This window comes from Ornithodoros turicata, unplaced genomic scaffold, assembly GCF_037126465.1.
Source record: "Ornithodoros turicata isolate Travis unplaced genomic scaffold, ASM3712646v1 Chromosome131, whole genome shotgun sequence".
Taxonomy (NCBI): domain Eukaryota; kingdom Metazoa; phylum Arthropoda; class Arachnida; order Ixodida; family Argasidae; genus Ornithodoros; species Ornithodoros turicata.
In genome coordinates this window covers 325,284-343,768 of record NW_026999308.1, presented here as the reverse complement: position 1 = coordinate 343,768, position 18,485 = coordinate 325,284, and the positions used below count along the sequence as shown (strand labels likewise).

General features: G+C 44.8%; 1 protein-coding gene across 1 annotated transcript; it reads left to right on the top strand.

Moving 5' to 3' along the window:
* The first annotated feature begins 1,778 nt into the window (after positions 1-1,778).
* LOC135372213 (uncharacterized) lies at positions 1,779-17,971 on the top strand. The gene is made up of 5 exons (XM_064605892.1): positions 1,779-1,795; positions 1,863-1,926; positions 2,949-3,100; positions 3,383-3,423; positions 17,892-17,971. The coding sequence occupies exons 1-5, from the start codon at positions 1,779-1,781 to the stop codon at positions 17,969-17,971; spliced, it is 354 nt and encodes a 117-aa protein (XP_064461962.1).
* The last annotated feature ends 514 nt before the right edge of the window (positions 17,972-18,485 follow it).

Genomic DNA, 18,485 nt, shown 5'->3' with positions numbered 1-18,485 from the left:
CACAGGACGAATCTGAATTACTCTTCAAGAACAGTCCACGAGCGTTATCCCTAGGACGTTCTGGGGATACAGCTCGATACATGATGACACTGTGAGGACGTCATGAGGATTGTGCGTGTTCTCGGGCATAGCATCTGCTGTAGCAACCGGAAAATGGTGATTTAGGGCATCTGGGATAAACCACAGGATAAAATGACCACTTACTTGGTTTCCCGGTTGAAGGTGAACAGTTGCCGTATTATGCAACCTTGAAATGCATTCATTGATTTATTAGTTGCCTAAGAACGACTACATGAATGACAATGGGATGAGGTGATTCGCCGCAAGAAGTCTAAGAGCGATGACGGAATACATAGGGAAATGTTTAACCTTAGTAATTTAATAACAGTACAATATTAACAAGAGCAGGAACAAATATTACAGAGACCACATGAACAAAGAAATCAACGATGAAAGTTGAAACTCGCTGAAAAGGTTAGCCAGCTGTTCAGCTGGTGTTTCGAAGGCATCTATCCGGCTGTCACGCACCGCTATTTTTTTTTTTTTTTTGCCTGGTAACTGCGCCTCCATTGTACTGAATACGGGTAAATGTCGATCGTGTCGTACGATAGTTATGGATCATGAGAACGATTTCCTGCAGAGTACTTAGATTTCGCGTTAACCATTTCATGGCCTCTTTAATGCCAAACCCGCAGCGCGTTATCCTCTCTAGTAAGCTCCTACATTTGACCCATATTGGCAAAGCATTACACGCAATTTCAAGGTGTCCTCGCATTTTATTTGTTTTGTTTTGTTGAAGTTCAAGGATTGCCATCGCGTTAGTCCTGGGTGCCCCGTATTTTCCATATTATAGAAAGTAGATGAGGTACACCTCAGTCACCGGGAAAAATCAGGTCAACTAGTAGAGAACAATTCAAAAATGATAACGGGGCATTCCAAAACGTAATTAAAAGCTTTCTCGTGGTCAACACGCGAAAGTTCAAGCTTCAAAAGGAAGCTTCATTGCTGTTTTTCAGTTATGTGCTTTGCAGAAAGTCGCTGAGAGAGCCCACAGCTACCCATATTTGCAGCGGAAAATGTTGCAACGTTGCGAGATCTCTACTCACAAACTGAACACAGAGCCACCACTGTATATGTCCATGTCCGGTACTGCCATGTACAGCTTGAGACAATAGTTGACATGCACGGCACTGGCGCATGTCTTCATCGCAGAGGTCGTCTGCATTATACCAGGAAGAGGTCGAATATGAAACTTTTTTGTTGTTCCGTGTTAGCGCCGCGAAGCAACTGTGGCTATGAGCGGCGTACAGATGTGGACCGGTGAACAGGGAATAGCATAAAGAAGTTGGGGGCAGGGGAGTTACTATGCGTGCTGGGCCGACTTCAGGGGGGAACTGGAAAGTCTCAGGAAAACCCCGGGAAAACCTCAGACAGAACAGTCGGCGGTAGGATTCGACCCAACACCTCCCAGTCAAAAACGGGTGACTGACTATTCTATTCATGTATCAGTATGTGTGTCCGCCCTTGTTTCCTGTTTTGATGTCACTGCAATGTAGACATGCGGCACGGTGCTGTCCCGTGCACTCTTTTCCCCAAGCTGTACAACACTGCTTAAACCCCACCAAATGGTTGGAAAAATGATTTTCGCTCTGCGTGGAACTCGCCATTAGCCACACTATACGATGTTGTGGAACTTATTCTTGGACGAAGGTAATTCTTTTCTGTAATTTTTACCGCTATGTAATCTACGAAGCTCGAATCTACGAATTTCGACGCGTATGACAAAATTCGACGGGTATGGCAAAAACACAGCATAATATACGAATTAACGGACACTGTCTATCTCTCTTCCTATGTTCCAGATCAATGCAGCCCTTTGCAGAAAATAACAACAAGCTGAAGATGAAAGTATACGACACCTATGTGGTACGATTTTATACTCGGCTTCCAGACATGCATTAGCATTAGTGGGCCTATTCATACAGAGGGCAACCACTGAGCCAAGGTCCTGTCATGAAACCAGGTTGACGTCAAGGCAATTTCATAGCAGCAACAAATTATTGGAACATGTTTGCAAGGGACGTTGATATCGCAGTGTTCTGTGTTTCAAATTCAGTACATCATTAATGGGCAAAAATAAGGCTACTTTCGTTTCCGACCCGTGTTTCGCTCCGACAGAGAACCCACCCAGTTTCAGACAGTCCTTCCCCTTTGGTATTACTTTCGCAGACACTACAGGCCGCATTTACAAATGTTGCTGATGAGCTACATTTCGTTTCAAATCTCGCCTTCCGTCGACACGCTATCGGTTTTCTTGTTTTACAGCAGGGCCTTGTAGGTCATTATTGGCTCAAGCAGGGACCACTGCCTCATCTGTTATGGCGTATTAGTGTTCTTGTTTGCTACATTGACAGCATACACCGAGTGGATATAGCTTGGGTATCCTTACTACGTGAAAGTTAACACGTGTCAATGTCATCGAAAATGAAACACAATCGGCAATTCTGTCTTTCTCAGTTCAATAAGCTCCCATGCGCAACGCGTGCTTCATTCAGCACTCTGATTGCTTGCAATCGTCCATTCTCAAACCCATGTAGTGCAATTCTAAACATTTTTAGGTTCAAAATATAGGGCGATGGCTTGTCTTTAAGCCGCGGTTAGTAAAGTTATGCTCTGTACTCTTGCAATCAGACTCACTGCTGGAAGCAGTTCAGAAAAACTGAAGCCGAGTTCAACTAGGTAAAGAAGACTACCTTCTGTCGAGAGTAGCTTTGTGGGTTCCTCAGGAAAAAAAACGAAAGCAGCGGAAGGACAGTCCATTAAAAAATCTGAGCCTAAGTCACGGAGCGACCACACTGGCGGCACTGATGATGATAAATATTGAAAGCAAACGGAATTTCATGACATAGGGACACATGCATGACTTTGTTAACCGTGTGTATTTCCAGCTGAATGAGGAACAGGAAAGAAACCACCTCGTGGAAATTCCTGGGAGACAGTTTCAGTCAATTGACTCAGAGAGAACCTCTGAGAGACTTAAGGGAAGAATAGTTGAATACCCTGGGGTCAACGAGTCCGACATCGTCTACGTATTTACGAGGTGAGTTCGAGGGAATAACACACGACGCAAGATGCCTCTCCTAGATCGCAGACCCCTTACAGAAAATTCAATGCAAGTCGTTTCACGCCGAATGCAAGAGAATGTGTTTTAGCATAAACAGTTGCCCATTGTTCAACGTGCTTACTATCTAGGTTTTCACCAAAGCTATAGTTCTGTTTATATATTCTGCTGGTGTGCTGCTATCGTTCCGATCTTCAGTGCGAAAGTCAGCTAATGGTCATCAAAATGGCTGCATCGAAACTTAACGTGTGTCGTTTTCAGAAAGCTCCTCAGCAAGGAAGGTTCTCAACAGACTAGTTGGGGTAAGTATACAAGGCAGAGCAAGTAATAACCACACCTTAGCAGGGACAACATTGGGCCAATTATGTTACATGTAGGGCTTGGCGGCCTATAATACGGCGACATATTGGGCATCCCGACCTCCGACGCATGGTGCTATAGGCAGTGAGAACTAATAATTATTGCAACCAATTAACTATACAACAATTAATTATACAACCCAAGTTTTACACAGAAAATTCCGCGGCAAGTTTTGCACTTTTTACTTTAAATGATTTTAAATTTAAAATTTTGAATATTTTTAAATTGTGCAAAATCTAACTCAATGCAATACTTGACGTGGATTTTCTATGTAAAAGTCGGGTTGCAGAAAAAAAAACTAGATAGAAAGGAAGCAGACAGTGAGAACTAATTTATTTGAAAATCAACAACGCCATTTTGAAGAAACCACGCCAGTGCGGGCGACTGAGCCATGACGGTTGCAGAGGCAGGTAGCCACCTAGTTGCAAGGCGTCACACCAGATGGTGCCAGCATCGTCGCTCTATGCGAGAAAGACAAAACAACAAAGTACTAGCGGCACGTAAAAATGGCAACACTGCTCAACAAGTCTAGGCATGCGAGGGAAAAGGCCTAACCACAGCGTCACCGCACAACACTACGCGGCTAACACAAGGCGGGAACCACTAGCCACACGACTGTAAACGAGAGTCAACAGGCTTGGTACTGGACACAGCTAAACAAGTCTAAACATGCGCGTAAGGCGAGAAAAGCCTTAACACGAGCACGTTTAAAAGAACTCTCAAACATCGGTAAATCACTGACCTTTTTCCCCTGCGGCGATGATGAGAGAGCCATCCATCCGAGAGCCAGGCAGAAACTGAGCGGGCGCGGCGACTGCGGAGCAACCGAGCGAACGTCTCCTCTCCGCGAGAGCCAGCGAGCAACTGACTGGGACGCCGCGCCGCGGCAGCTACGCATACCCGCGCGACCTTAGCGCCCTCCGCGGTGACCACCTACGAGAGGCTAAGAGCGAAGAGCATTCCTGCGCCCTCTTCTTGCGTTGCTCATTGGTCGTGACGTCATCCTATTGTCTCATGGCTACACTGTTTTTTTTTCAGTAATACTACTCTGGACAAGGTCCACCTGAAACAATAGTGTCGCGGTATTACGTCATCACGCAGGTGCGTGGCTCAAGGACGCGTACGTTCTAGACGGGACCTGTTATTTATTGAATCACTAGCCCAAGATTGTCCTTTATTCTACTATAACGATTGCATAGGGAACTGTTGCAGAAAAACACAATACATAAGAGGTGATTGTAGGAATTCCAAAGTCTAACTAAATTAGACTTGCAAAAGAAGAAAATATCCTAAAACGTAACTCCATCAATGGCTAAGAAGAGGACTAGACACTCAACAAATCAACACAGAGTACGGGTAACAAGGAGCACATAACTATGCGCCTACTCCATCCGACAGCCAAGCACGGAACTGAATCGTAATGCTTTTTCTCCTCTATAAAGTCATGCATCTGTCCCTCTTGCGGTTGATTTCTGAACTAATTTAATCGCAAAATTATTAAGAATAGCACTATTCCCATTCAGCCTAGCACTATCGACATCGTCAAGACTAGAATGTTCCTTGTCAAAAAGAAAAAAATACAAAGCGTCAACAAAGGAAAGCATGCATGTCGGGGCATGTCAGGACAAATCGCACAACTGCCGGGCAACAGAGGAAAGCAAACACAGAAAAACACTTGAACAGAGTGAACACTCACCACCATCGGACACGTACACTACATTCCCTCATTGTAAATCCGTTCGACACAAAATGCACGATTCAGCAGTGATGAACAACACATCGGCACCCCATCTGAAGCAGACAGAACCCCACCGAAGCTACGCCCTTCCACTAACGGCCACGAATTGCTAGGAACATAATTAATGCGTCCACACCCGTCAGTGTCGAAGAGTGAATCCCTGCACCCCCTGCAGGCTATGCTCATTGGTCGTGACGTCATCCTATTGTCTCAGGCCTACACTGTTTTTTTTTTCACTAATGCTCCTCTGAACGGGGTCCACGTGAAGCAATAGTGCTGCGGTATACGTCATCATGCAGCTGCGTGGCTCGAGGACGCGTACGCTCTAGACAGGGGACCTGTTATTTATTGAATCACTATCCCAATTTCCTTTATTCTACTATAATGATTGCATTGGGATCTATCGCAGAAAAACACCATACATGAGAGGTGATTGTAGGAATTAAGCATTTCATTACCAAAGTCTTACTAAATTAGACTTGCAAAAGAACAAAATATCCTAACACCTACAATGGCTACATACAATGAGCTAATCGAGACATGTCCATCCTTTCCGAGAGCCAGGCAGCTAACTGAATAATGTCGCTTTGTTCCTCGACTGGATAAAGCCATGCACCTGTCCCCCGTCTGGTTACTCTCTGAACTAAATGAATCGCAAAATTATTTAGGATAGCACTACTCCCATTCAAGACAGCACTATCGACATGGTCAAGAATGTTCGTTCTGAAAAAAACTACATGTAGAATGAAAACATGACAGAACAGGTCAGGGCATGTCAGCGCATGTTTGTCAAACAACAAGGGAGGGGGGGAAGCAAAGAGAAACACTTGAACAAAGAAGAAAACCAGCATCAAAGTATTTCTAAGCACACGGACTCCTCTTATTCAAAAACAGTGCTGATCATAAATCCGTCCAGGACAACACACACCATTTTTCGATTGCTACACTTTTTTCCAGTAACGGTCAATGCATTGCTACAGACTGCATGACATCATCACATCCTGCCTGAAGAAGACAGTGGCAAAGACAAACACTCCTATTCTTTATTGAATCGCAAGGTTATTTCCTTTGTCCGACTGTTAATAACGTTCATTTTCACAACAAAATTCAACACAAAAAAAAACACCATGCATATTAGCGATTTTCACCCCCAAAGGCTCATCATGGTCATTAGAATCACAACACCAGTAAACTACCACTGCCCTTTTAAAATAATAAGTGAGACCACTCAATATCATAACCAGGTTTGTGTAATACATGACCCTTTCTATGGTCACACATTCGTTGTCTGAGGCTACACCTGCGAGCAAAAAGGCGCGAAAGCGGGGGCAAAGTCCTATTCGCGCTCGACGGAGGACTAGACACAACGCCTTTACGGGAACATGATTGCATTCCCACCATATTAATGATCATTTCATTGCAGTTTAGAAAAACTACAACAAAACTATAATTTTAGGAGCCTATTAAAATTCTACTATCTATGGAAACTATAATTGGCCTATTAGGTGCATCGCTATTAATGAAGCACTCCAATTTTTCTCTCTTCCCATTTCAGCCTTGTCATGCAGTGAAACAGACTCACATCCAAAATAATTAATTTACACTGAGGGTGCCCGTGCTTCAGGAATTCCTATCCTGCGCTCAGATGCAAGCGTTTCTGCACGAATACCTATAACAGCTTACTACTTCAACATACCGAGCTCCTAACAACATCTAACAAACAAGCAGAGAAACGCACTACTCAGCTTTAGCATGCGACTTTCTTCTGCGCAAAAGCAGTGATTTGAGGAAAGAGCAGCAAAAATTGCGCACACTTGTGCTTGGCTTCAAAACTGAAGCATATGCTAATAAACTAAAAAAAAGACACTCATGTCTGGTATCAGATAATTCTTGCATAATGCTACATACACAGCCTCATTGTCCCTTCGTAAAGAAAGCACAGGACGAGGGCACACAAATTCCTTTAAGCGGGAAGGGAAAAGGCTTAAGACGGAGTGCTCAGGAATAATAGCAGAGTCACCGGACATCGCTAAGCGGCTAACACAATATAACAAGATCATAGCGGCGGGTAAAATTGCAACACTGCTAAAGAAGCCCCAACATGCCATGATGACGTCGTAAACCAGGAAAAAAAGCACGCCCGCACACACAGCAGCTCAGGAATGCACAAGGAGTGGTGCTTTATTGGAATTTCTCCTCCACGCTCACATACCAGCATTTCTGCGCAAATACTTATAACTGCATACAGCTTACTCCATCAACATACCAAGCAAAGTGAGTACTGACACTCAAAAACATATAACAAAAAACAAATTTCCTCTGCCGAGCGGCTTTCTCCTGCTCTACCTAGATGCTTACTTTTTCCCCTCACCTACATTCTGAGTAAAAGCAGTGAAAGAAGAAAAAAAATGCGAACATTTACACGCATTTGTGTCCAATAGCTGTAACTGCAAGAAACCGTAGCGCACGCTATTAAACTGAGAGACACCCATTTCTGCCACCAGATAATTCCTGCATAATGCCACATACCCAGTCGCATTACCCTTGTGTAAAGAAAGCACAGGACAGGGATACACAAATTTCCTTAAGTGAGCAGGGAAAAAGCTTAGGTCGAACCGCTCAGGAATATTCGGAGAATCCCCGCTTATTGCTACGCGGCTAGCACAACATGACAGCAAAAAGATATTAGTGAAGGGTAAATATTGCAACACTACTGAACAAGTTCAGACATGCGACATCGCATACAAAATACTGCTCATCGGGAAAAGGGCTTAAGCCTGCGACCGAAAATCATAGAGCATACGGAACTTCATTTTTCTATTTCGCGTAAACTAAACGCGGTCTGCTTGGAAAATGACGCACAAATTTTCTTAGGGAGCAGAGAAACATAGGACTTTTTACTCCGTGCTCAGATACCAGCATTTCTGCTCAAAAAACCATGACTGCAAAATTAAGCACTGCTTACTTCATCAAGATATCGAACACCCAACAAAATCAAACAAACAACCCCACTTCCACTGATAGAACAATATTCAGCTTTTACCAGGAGGCTTTCTTCTGCGTAAACGTAGAGAAAATAAGAAAAGAGCAGCAAAAAATTACACGCACTTCTGCTCGCATAGCTAGAGAAAAGAGAACAAAATAAAATAACGAGGCACAGGCTAATAAACTGTGACAAAGACATTCATTTCTGCTATCAGATAATTATTGCATAATGCTAAATACTCATTTGCATTGTCCCTGCGTGAAGAAAGCACAGAAAAAGGACACACGATTTATCTTAAGCGAGCAGGGAAAGTCACTTCTACTCCGACAGCTTAATACCATAAAGTCAGTCACAGACAGATACATACTAACAAAACTCCAACAACAGGACCGGCGTCGGGCATTCATAAAATACCCTGCCCAAAACAGACTTCACCAGGTTCGCGAGGCAATTCCATTAAAAACGCTCGTCCTATCCTATATCCTGATATCCTAGATATCCTAGATATAGCAATGCAAACGCGACTGCCCTTATTTTTTAAACAACTATTTCACGCGATAGTACATAAATGTATCACTCGTGTCGCACGAAAAGGCAAACAGATAGCACTTACTTATCAAGTGGGGTCCCAGCACACAGACACACAGACACACACTCACATTTTCACACTCACAAACACAGTCTATTTTCACAACCACATAAATCCATATTATTCCTCAGGTCCTAATAATGATCCTGTCATCAATCCTATCAATAATCATCCTACCATCGTCAAAAGAAGGCACATATATATATGCGAACGCAAAACAATAGGTCTTCGTTCCAGGTGTAATAGGATATCGTCACTCGGCCGGCGCGAACCAAAAAAAAGAAAGGAATGCATGTTCGCTATACATCCACGAAGAAAACGGTGCCGTGCTTCTGCGCAGCGATCATTATACAGGAGTGAATTCACTTCGTTTTCCTTTCATTTTCTTGCACTCATATATTTTGCAAGAATACTATAGAGTAGAACGTGTAAATGTGAACATCATTCGCTACACACTGTAGCTCTCATCATTTTTAAACTAAACCACTTAACATGTGTTCATAGGCTTTCACTAAATAGGTGAGCCAATAATGACTCTAAATAAAATCAAATCAAATAATCATTCACCATCGCTGGCTGCAAGTTTGGGTACCCAACAGAGCAGTGCGCTCCCATCAACGCGCCTTGGACTGGCCTTACACACACACACACACACCCGAAGCCTTTTTGAATACATTCTGCTGTCGCCGGAATATAATATTTATTGCGAGGGTACTACAATGTCAGCTCTGTTGCTGTTTAAGTGATAAAACAGTGCGCTCACTCGAGAGCGAGAACGGGCCCGCGCGCGGCTCGCGTGGGGCGCGGTTCGGGCGCACTGTTTTATCTCTTAAGGCAGCACAGAAGTCATTTTTAACACCCAATTTTCCGCCCAGTTAATTAACACCCAGTTAAGTTAACACCCAGTTTAGTTAACACCAGTTTAGTTAACACCCAGTCCCCGCCCCTCTCAGTTTCTGAGTGGCTCTCGGATAGAGCAGTCGCACCGTCGCCGCAGGAGAAAAAGGTGAGTGATTTACCGACGTTTGCTTGTTTTTTTACCATGCTCGTGTTAAGCCTTTTCTCGCTGTACGCACATGTTTAGACTTGTTTAGTGTAGTGTTGTGTGGTGACGCTGTGGTTAGGCCTTTTCTCTTGCATGCCTAGACTTGTTGAGCAGTGCTGCCATTTTTACTTGCCGCTAGTACTTTGTTGTTCTCTGTCTTTCTCGCAGAGAGCTACGATGCTGGCACCATCTGGTGTGTTGCCTCTGCAACCGTCGTGCCCCAGTCGCCCGCACCGGCGTGATTTCTTCAAGATGGTGTCGTTGATTTTCAAATAACTTTTTTCCCACTGTCTGCTTCCTTTCTATATAGTTTTTTTTCTACAACCCAAGTTATACATATAAAATCCACGTCAAGTATTGCATTGAGTTAGATTTTGCACAATTTAAAAGTTTAAAAAATTTAAGTAAAAAATATTTTAATATAATTGAAAGTAAAAAGTGCAATACTTGCCATGGATTTTCTGTGTAAAGCTTGGGTTGTATAATTACTACTGCAATGTTCCCTCCCCCACATTCCTGCCCCACTCGGCCGGGTTTGAACCAGATCTTGGGCTCAGCCAGTCAACACGTTAGCCTCTGAGCTACCGAGGTGGTCAGCCCAATACTGAAATTCCGAAATTGGCGCTGATGCTCAAACTGTATAGGCTCACACGTTGTCTGTAACTAATTTGAACGGTTGTTGAAAAGGGGTCCAAGCCACATCGCATATTGTGGTCTATGGAGGGTCAGACCATTTGGGATGCTCAGTGGCGGATTTCCAAACCAGCCCATATCGCCGCGGACTCCAGTTCACGCGGCGTCACCGGCGTATAGCGGCCGCAGAACGCCATGAAATGACATTGCGGCCGCTTCTATTGTGTTCAGAGCGTGTTACTGGACGGATGATGAGCGAAAGGTGATCTGTTTAGGTGCCTCTGGTTGATGATAAGGCATGTAGAAGCTTTTATGCGTCTTGCTTTTGGGAACATGATATAGTCGATTGAAGGGACGAGCCTGTAAGGGGGAGAGAACGCCTTTACTGGTCGAAGGCCGAACGTAGGAAAAGGAACTGCAGTCACGTCTCGCGCCTCTGTGGCGCAAACTAAGCGGAGAGGTTCGCGCGAGCGGGGGAATCAAACGTTCGCATAGGACGCAATGTCTTTGGGTATTTCAACGCGGTCAAGCAGTGAACTTTTTTCCCCGCTTTCCATGCTGCTCTAAAGGGGCAGTAAAACAAGGTGTGCATTTCTCTGCATTATATCAGCGCAACTTATGCAGTGAAAGCTCGCTGTACTTATTATCGCTGAAATCCGAAAGGCGCTTGGATGTGGATGACATATTCAATGCACTCTGTCGCTTTTTAGCTCCACCCTGTGATCTCACTTGACGTCATTTTGACTTGGGGCTTTCCTCACCAATTATGAATGAATGAATTTTATTCCCACTTTAAGTCGTGGTTGGAGCCTTGAAAAAAAAAGTCGCAGTAACGACTTGACGGGTTCACAGCTCCCGTACAAAATGACATTGGTTAAGCGAGACGAAAAGCATCCGTGGAAGGTAAACTATAAATGCATGCAATATGAATATCTTTCTTTGACACTGTCAAAATGAATCAATAGGGGCTCGTTCAAGATGCAAGGCAATATATATGAACACTCTGTTCACCATATCTGATTCTCATCGGGGGATATGCCGAAACCTCTTGGCGCGATTATTATAAGAATAACTATGCTCTTTGAGGTCAATTAGTGATAAGATATTATCTAAGGACGTTTTATGAGCAGTACGGTAATAACACAAAAGTTTATATCGATACGGGTTATTAACAATAATCAGCGAGTACCGTTCAAACAAACCAGTTGTGGTGTGGTTATATGGTGGACGATCCAAAGTTCGGGGGAATTTATTTTGCAACACAAGCAACCTATGTAGGTTGGACATTTTCGTTGTTCCCATACCAAGAAGCAGTAGTTAAAATGTGTGTACAATAATGAGTTTTAAAGTAGCATAACTCGTTTGGTTAGATGCTTACGATATCTATACAGAAAACCAAAGAATCGCGATGCCTTGGAATGCACGTCATCAATGACCAAGAAAGTAGTAGTGTAGAAGAAAAAGTTACACCGAGAGTTTTGCATTTCCTACTATGTCGGCAACTGTGTTATCTATTTTAAGATTTACTGAGGGCTGAACTTGTTTTTGCGTTGAAGAAAACCGCCTTAGTTCTACTGGCGTTAGTGTTCAAACAGTTAGGATCAGCCAAATACTTTACCCGTTCCAGTACCTCATTTGCATGTGTGACTATCCCGTCAGGGTCTGAACCGTGAAAAAAGATGCTCGCATCGTCGGCATGTATGATAAACTATATGGTATGATAAACACTAAAGAGCAAAGGACCAAATAAGCTACCTTGCGCTGCAGTGCAGAAGAGTAGCCATTAATGACAACCTTCTGATGCCTATTATCTAAATATGACGAGGACAGCGAAAGTGTCGGGCCCCGGATTCCACAACGCGACAGTTTTAGTAATAGTATCCTGTGTGAAAACGAATCAAATGCTTTGCTGAAATCAATAAAAATTCCCAGAGTAATGAGTTTCTTTTCAGTGTTTTATTAGTACGGTTCCTTTCTGTACTAAAACAGCCAGCTCAGTCGATCTGTTCTTTCGGAAACCGAACTGCCATTATAATCAAGGGTTCCACGAATGATTTTACTTCACTTACGGAAATTGACTAGATGAATGTTAATGATATTACATTCAAGCCCTAAACGGTTCAAACATCAAACTGGAAAAGAAATGCATTCAATTTAGCTATCACACTTGCACCACGTTTTCTAGCACGCAGAACACCGCAAGCGCGAATGAATATACGGCGCTACAGTTCCCGAATCTCAGGTAAGCGATGGGTCGTCGTCTTGGTCACCTTCGAATGGTTCGGACGACTGGGCTGACGTACTTTGGATTGAACCACGCGGCATCGCGTCACCATCTCGTGTGGCTCAGTGGTTAGTGTGCTGCCCATGTGACGTTGTATCTGAGAGGTACCGGGTGGGAATCGCGCCAGCCCAACTATTGACGTTCGCCTCGGCATTGGGCGCTTAGTATTGTTTAGTCGAGCCGGAGATGTCAGAGATGTCATGACGCTGAATTTGAGAACGACGGAGGGCGAAATGTACTTCTACAGAAGCAAACGGACCAATCCGCCTCACAGCTGATAATGAAGTCTGTTTATTGGCTGGAAATTTTAAACGTCACGTCCCTCCATAGCGTAGAACTCATCCCGGACTGCAAAAGACCACGTAGTCTGGAGTAGTAGTCTGGAGTAGAGGCAAAAGTCCACGTAGTGGTGGAGAGAAGCGTGCGGGTTACTCATGTTTGAAAGCATTTATATATGTCACTGAGCAGGCAGGAGCTGCTTGGGTATACTGCTTGTACGCGGTGGCCTTGGGAGAGAGAAATGTTTGGGATCACCTCTCAACCTTCCTGTTTCGGATTAATTCCATCCTAATAGAAATAGAATAAAATGAAAGTATGAAATACAGATAGCAACTATTTCACTGACCTCTCGCACTACTCCGTTACTTGAAGGTGTGGCGGCATATCCAGCGCCATCACATCAAGGCGCGAATAATAAATAGCCTTGTCTCGCTCAGCCCGAGCTCTCGCTCTGACCTGGCCTGGTCTCGATAGTGTTCAGTAGCACTACAAAGGTGCTAGTGGCCATCTTCAAGTTCGTTCAGTTCCTAATTTCAATTTGAAATGCAAAAATGTTGCCTACACTCTAAACCCAGTGACGGATAGCTGCCGTGTGATCAACTGGCACATTTTTATTAAAAAAAGGTGCCAGATGTCTTCAAGGGGCACGCGGTGCCTGCGAGAGCTGCGGGTGCCATATGCTCCCTGAAGCAACCGGTACGACATCCCTGCTGACGCCAGGAGCCACAGTGTACCGGACGTATCGAAGGGTTACTTGTACCCCCTAATACGCGAAACACATTGCGCCTCTCGAGTTCCCTAACAGAAAAATGACCTCCACGCTTCGCAAAAAAAGAAAAAGCAGAAAATGCTCCAAGCACATCGAACATGAAACACCAAATTTTATTGGCTTGCACATACCTTTAAATTGCATCCAGTACATAATCCTTTGCCGAATGGAAAGCATACACGGTTCACTAATCCCAACACACACATATGGAGCACACGTTGCACGGGCACACAACCCATCCGATGATCCGATGCACCAGGCAGTCCTCCAAATGCCGAACACACAATCCTCGAAACTTCGAACACGGAACACGACAGTTCCTCAAACGAAATGACCGAGGAACAATTGTCCAACAAGTGGCAACAGACACCAATTCCATGTGAGAAGCAGTTGCAATCTTGAACGCGTATGTGTGACCGTTGAGACAGGAAACAACCTGTAAAGACACCGAAGTGAATATTACGCTGGTATTGTTCCAACGTTAATGCTGGAATAGTATTCCATTTTGTAACTCACCTCCTCGTAATCGATACAGTCCCACGGTCACCTATAACGAAAGGAAAGAAGGTTAGCTTTGCTCAATTGGTAGAGCCCTGGACCGGTAATCCAGAAGATGTGGGTTCGATCCCTACAGCTGGCTAACCTTTTCAGTGACTTTCATCTTTCGTCGTTGATTTCTTAGGCAATTTGAGGCTTTGTTTGTATATGTCCTTTCTGTGTTGTTCCAGCCTCAGAACATCAGTTTATCTGTTGTTCAACAGGTGCCCCTTGCATCGATTTCCGTCGTATGAATGTGTGTATCGGTGAGCAAAAATGTAAGAGTGAAAGGAGGATGAGTGCGAGAGAGTGGCTGGTTTGTCGTCTCTTCAGATGACGCACCCCGAAAGTCGCTGGAGAGGCGTGTTAGCTTAGCTCAATTGGTAGAGCCCTGGACCGGTAATCCCGAAGATGTGGGTTCGATCCCTACAGCTGGCTAACTTTTTCAGTGACTTTCATCTTTCGCCGTTGATTTCTTAGGCAATTTGAGGCTTTGTTTGTATCTGTCCCTTCTATGTTGTTCCAGCCTCAGAACATCAGTTTATCTCTTGTTCAACAGGTGCCGCTGGCGTCGATTTCCGTCGTATGAATATGTGTATCAGTGAGCAAAAATGTAAGAGTGAAAGGAGGATGAGTGAGAGAGAGTGGCTGGTTTGTCGTCCCTTCAGATGACGCACCCCGAAAGTCGCTGGAGAGGCGTGTTAGCTTAGCTCAATAGGGTGAAACGCCTCGGCCAGGTGGCGTGCAAGTTCACTGCGTACAGCGCCACTCGCGGTGGCGGAGTAATTACCGTCTCGCGCCAGCCAGGCCATAGGCGCAGCTGTTTCCAGCGAAAGCAAGTGAACGGCTACTTCTGCGTTGTGCCGCCGTGCTTTCCTAGCTATGGCAATGTTGCGTCTATTTTGTGGATTCGGCAAGGTGGGGAACGTAGAAGCATACTTCACAGGAGCGTTTTTTGAAGATGGTGCGCGATGTTTGGTAGAATATCTAGAGCTGTGTACTGGACAGGTATCACTAAGGAATCAACATTGCTACTACACTCAAATCCAAGTCCAGTTATATGTTCTCAACCTGTCCAGGGGTGTTTTGTTTGTGTACAGTCCGAAGGAGACACAGACTGTGGTAGTCACTCGGGATGATCGTCTTTCAGAATTAATCCCAAAGCTAGACTATTTTTACTTTACATATCTCCTCAATGAGCTCAGTGAGACCGAATAAACTTGTGGCTTATATTATTTGAATATCAACATTTGCTTTATTCTGTAGCAATGTTCTAACAATTGAATAAATGATGCTCAAATGGAAGCCAAAGGTGCGTTACTGACTTCAGTGGTTAAAAGGACAGTCTCGTGCCAACACTGTTGTTTCAAAGCCCCACTGAAATTACGTTCCATAGGGTTTAGAGACATATTCACTGCACTGGGACACATTTTTTGGACTGGAGTGCACGAGTTGATGATAGGACGCTCAGGACTTGTCCTCGCTACAAAAGCTATGCCGCTCCGGGGTTTTCACTGTCAGAACGAAAGACAGGAAGTCGCCCGTGTGGATGAAGTTTGGTGACAGCTTTTTTTGTTGGCCTTTTTCTTTTCTTTTTGTGGTCGTAATACCCTCTACTACAAAAAAAATATTTTCTCCTTATACGAAAAAAACCACCCCTCGAGATTTTTAGTATGTTGTAGAGCAATGCTCGTTCATAAAACTGCGTTGGTTCAGTTTCAGCCGTATCACTCCAACCTCTTCATTGCGTATTTTACGCTCGATTGTAGCGAATTTGGAGGAAAAAGCGCATACTTCTCTCTTTTTTTCCTACAATGACTGTGACAGTTCACGTTGTCTGGCGATTTTTCTGTTGAAGTATTCCTTGGGGCCATTGGCAGGAAAAAAATATTCATTAAAGATTAATATGGTTTGATTGTCCCAAAAAAAATCGCGAATGTAGGAGGAAAATTGCTAACCTGTCCTGGCCTTTGTATCCCTGCAGACCGATTACAGCACGACAACCGGGATTTGGATGCTGTGTAGAGCATAGTTTCCTCTATCCGCAAAAGAAAACCACACAGTTCTAGGCGCTTTCTATGAGCCGCACCTGCCGTTCACGCCAGGCACGGTTTTCGCCAGCGCTGCGAACTTTACTCGTGTCTAGCACCCGCCACAATGAGATTTGGGAAGAAATGTTTCGTGGTGTGTCGTTTTGCACTATTAGCGACTGCTAAAAAATTTTTTCGTAAAAATTCGGGATCGTTTTGTGGGGGCCGACCAGGTCAGCTGGATCATTTCGCGTGGAATCGTCCAGCAGCACAATCCGGCATACACGGGACGGTAGTTTCGCCTTCCGTCGACAGGGGAGAAATTGGCGCTGCGTCGTTCCGCTAAACTCCAGGCGCGCGCCCCTATTGGTAGAGCCCTGGACCGGTAATTCCAGAAGATGTGGGTTCGATCCCTACTGCTGGTTAACCTTTTCAGTGACTTTCATCTTCGTCGTTGATTTCTTAGGCAATTTGAGGCTTTGTATCTGTCCCTTCTATGTTGTTCCAGTCTCAGAACATCAGGTTTTATCTCTAGTTCAACAGGTGCCGCTTGGTCGATTTCCGTCGTATGAATGTGTATCAGTGAGCAAAATGTAATAGTGAAAGGAGGATGAGTGAGAGAGTGGCTGTTTGTCGTCCCTTCAGATGACCGCAACCCCGAAAGTCGCTGGAGAGGGCGTGTTAGCTTAAGCTCCAATTGGTAGAGCCCTGGACCGGTAATCCAGAAGATGTGGGTTCGATCCCTACAGCTGGCTAACCTTTTCAGTGACTTTCATCTTTCGAGCTATTAACCTCGCTTGAAATGTACATGTCGCTTCACCGATGCAGTCGATCCTGCCGCCATTTGCAATGCGTCCACCGTCTGCAACAGAATGTACTTCGATTGTCAAACACGAGATGAAACGCAGGTGTCGTACGATGCATCACAGCTAGGTTTTGACTTACCCTGAAAAAAACATTAGACCTGTACTTAAAAAGCAAGGTGTCATCCTTCTCAAAAGCGAGGTTGCAACGCAGACAGGGCGGGGCGGGAAGGAACGTACTGCGGGAGAATACGTTGTGCCATGTCACTCCTCACCGGAGGAGCGTGGGCAACGTAGTACGCTCCATCGAGTCACGCATATTCAGCCGGCACACGCATTATTCAACAAGCACACCAGTACGAGGTTCAGGTGACGGCTTGTACCTGCTGAAATTTGGCGATGAGGTTCGCTGGGCTTTGCTATTTGATTACCGTTACCGCTGTTTCCAGACTGTTACGGCTGTGTACCCGCCTGCACTTTCTGAGGGAGCTTTTTTAACTGGCACATGTCCGTCACAGGATTAGACTGTAGAGCTTGCAGAGTCTGTCTGGGTCAGGCAAGGTGTGTCTATGCGAAGTGAATTGCCTGCGGAACTGCAACGGCTGTCTCTGCCGGCCGTTCTAGTACCGAAATATGTGATTCTTCGATTGTGTCGATAGAGTATCATGATATCTTCATTGTGTCCTTCATTGTTTTAAGTGTGCTGACTTGTTTCAGACTGGTACGAAGATAAAACAGGACCCTGTGGAGGACGTTTGCTGCCCAACATCTACTACGACCCTCCCTTTCCTACCTAGCTGTTAACATTGTATGTGGTCCAATACCCTGGTCAGGTACGTCTTTATGCGGGGAATACGCAAATTCAGTTGGAGTATACACTAAGTACACACTTATACACATAAGAGGACATGCGTAGAAAAGCTTGCCCATGGGGGTCCATGACGACGAAGCATGACCTTATAGGTAGTGATGAGTGCGGGCACGAAAGTTGTACCCGCACACGTACCGCAAACCGCACAACCCGCATCCGTACCCGAACATCCCGACGCCTATCCGCATACCAGCCGATATAACCGCAGCCCAATGCGTACTCATATGAATTATATGCCACATGTTCGTGACGGCACGAAATGAGTTATTGATACTGAGGACAATGTCCTTCCTTTAGCGAGCCATTTTTCAACGCGTACGCTGTGGCCACTGCGGAATGGTTGCCAGCTTACTCATGCGATGTGTACCAGTCTTGGTGTCGAAAGATAGCCGAAGTTAGCCCTATGTGGGAACGTCCTTGTAAAGTATTTTGGGCCAAAA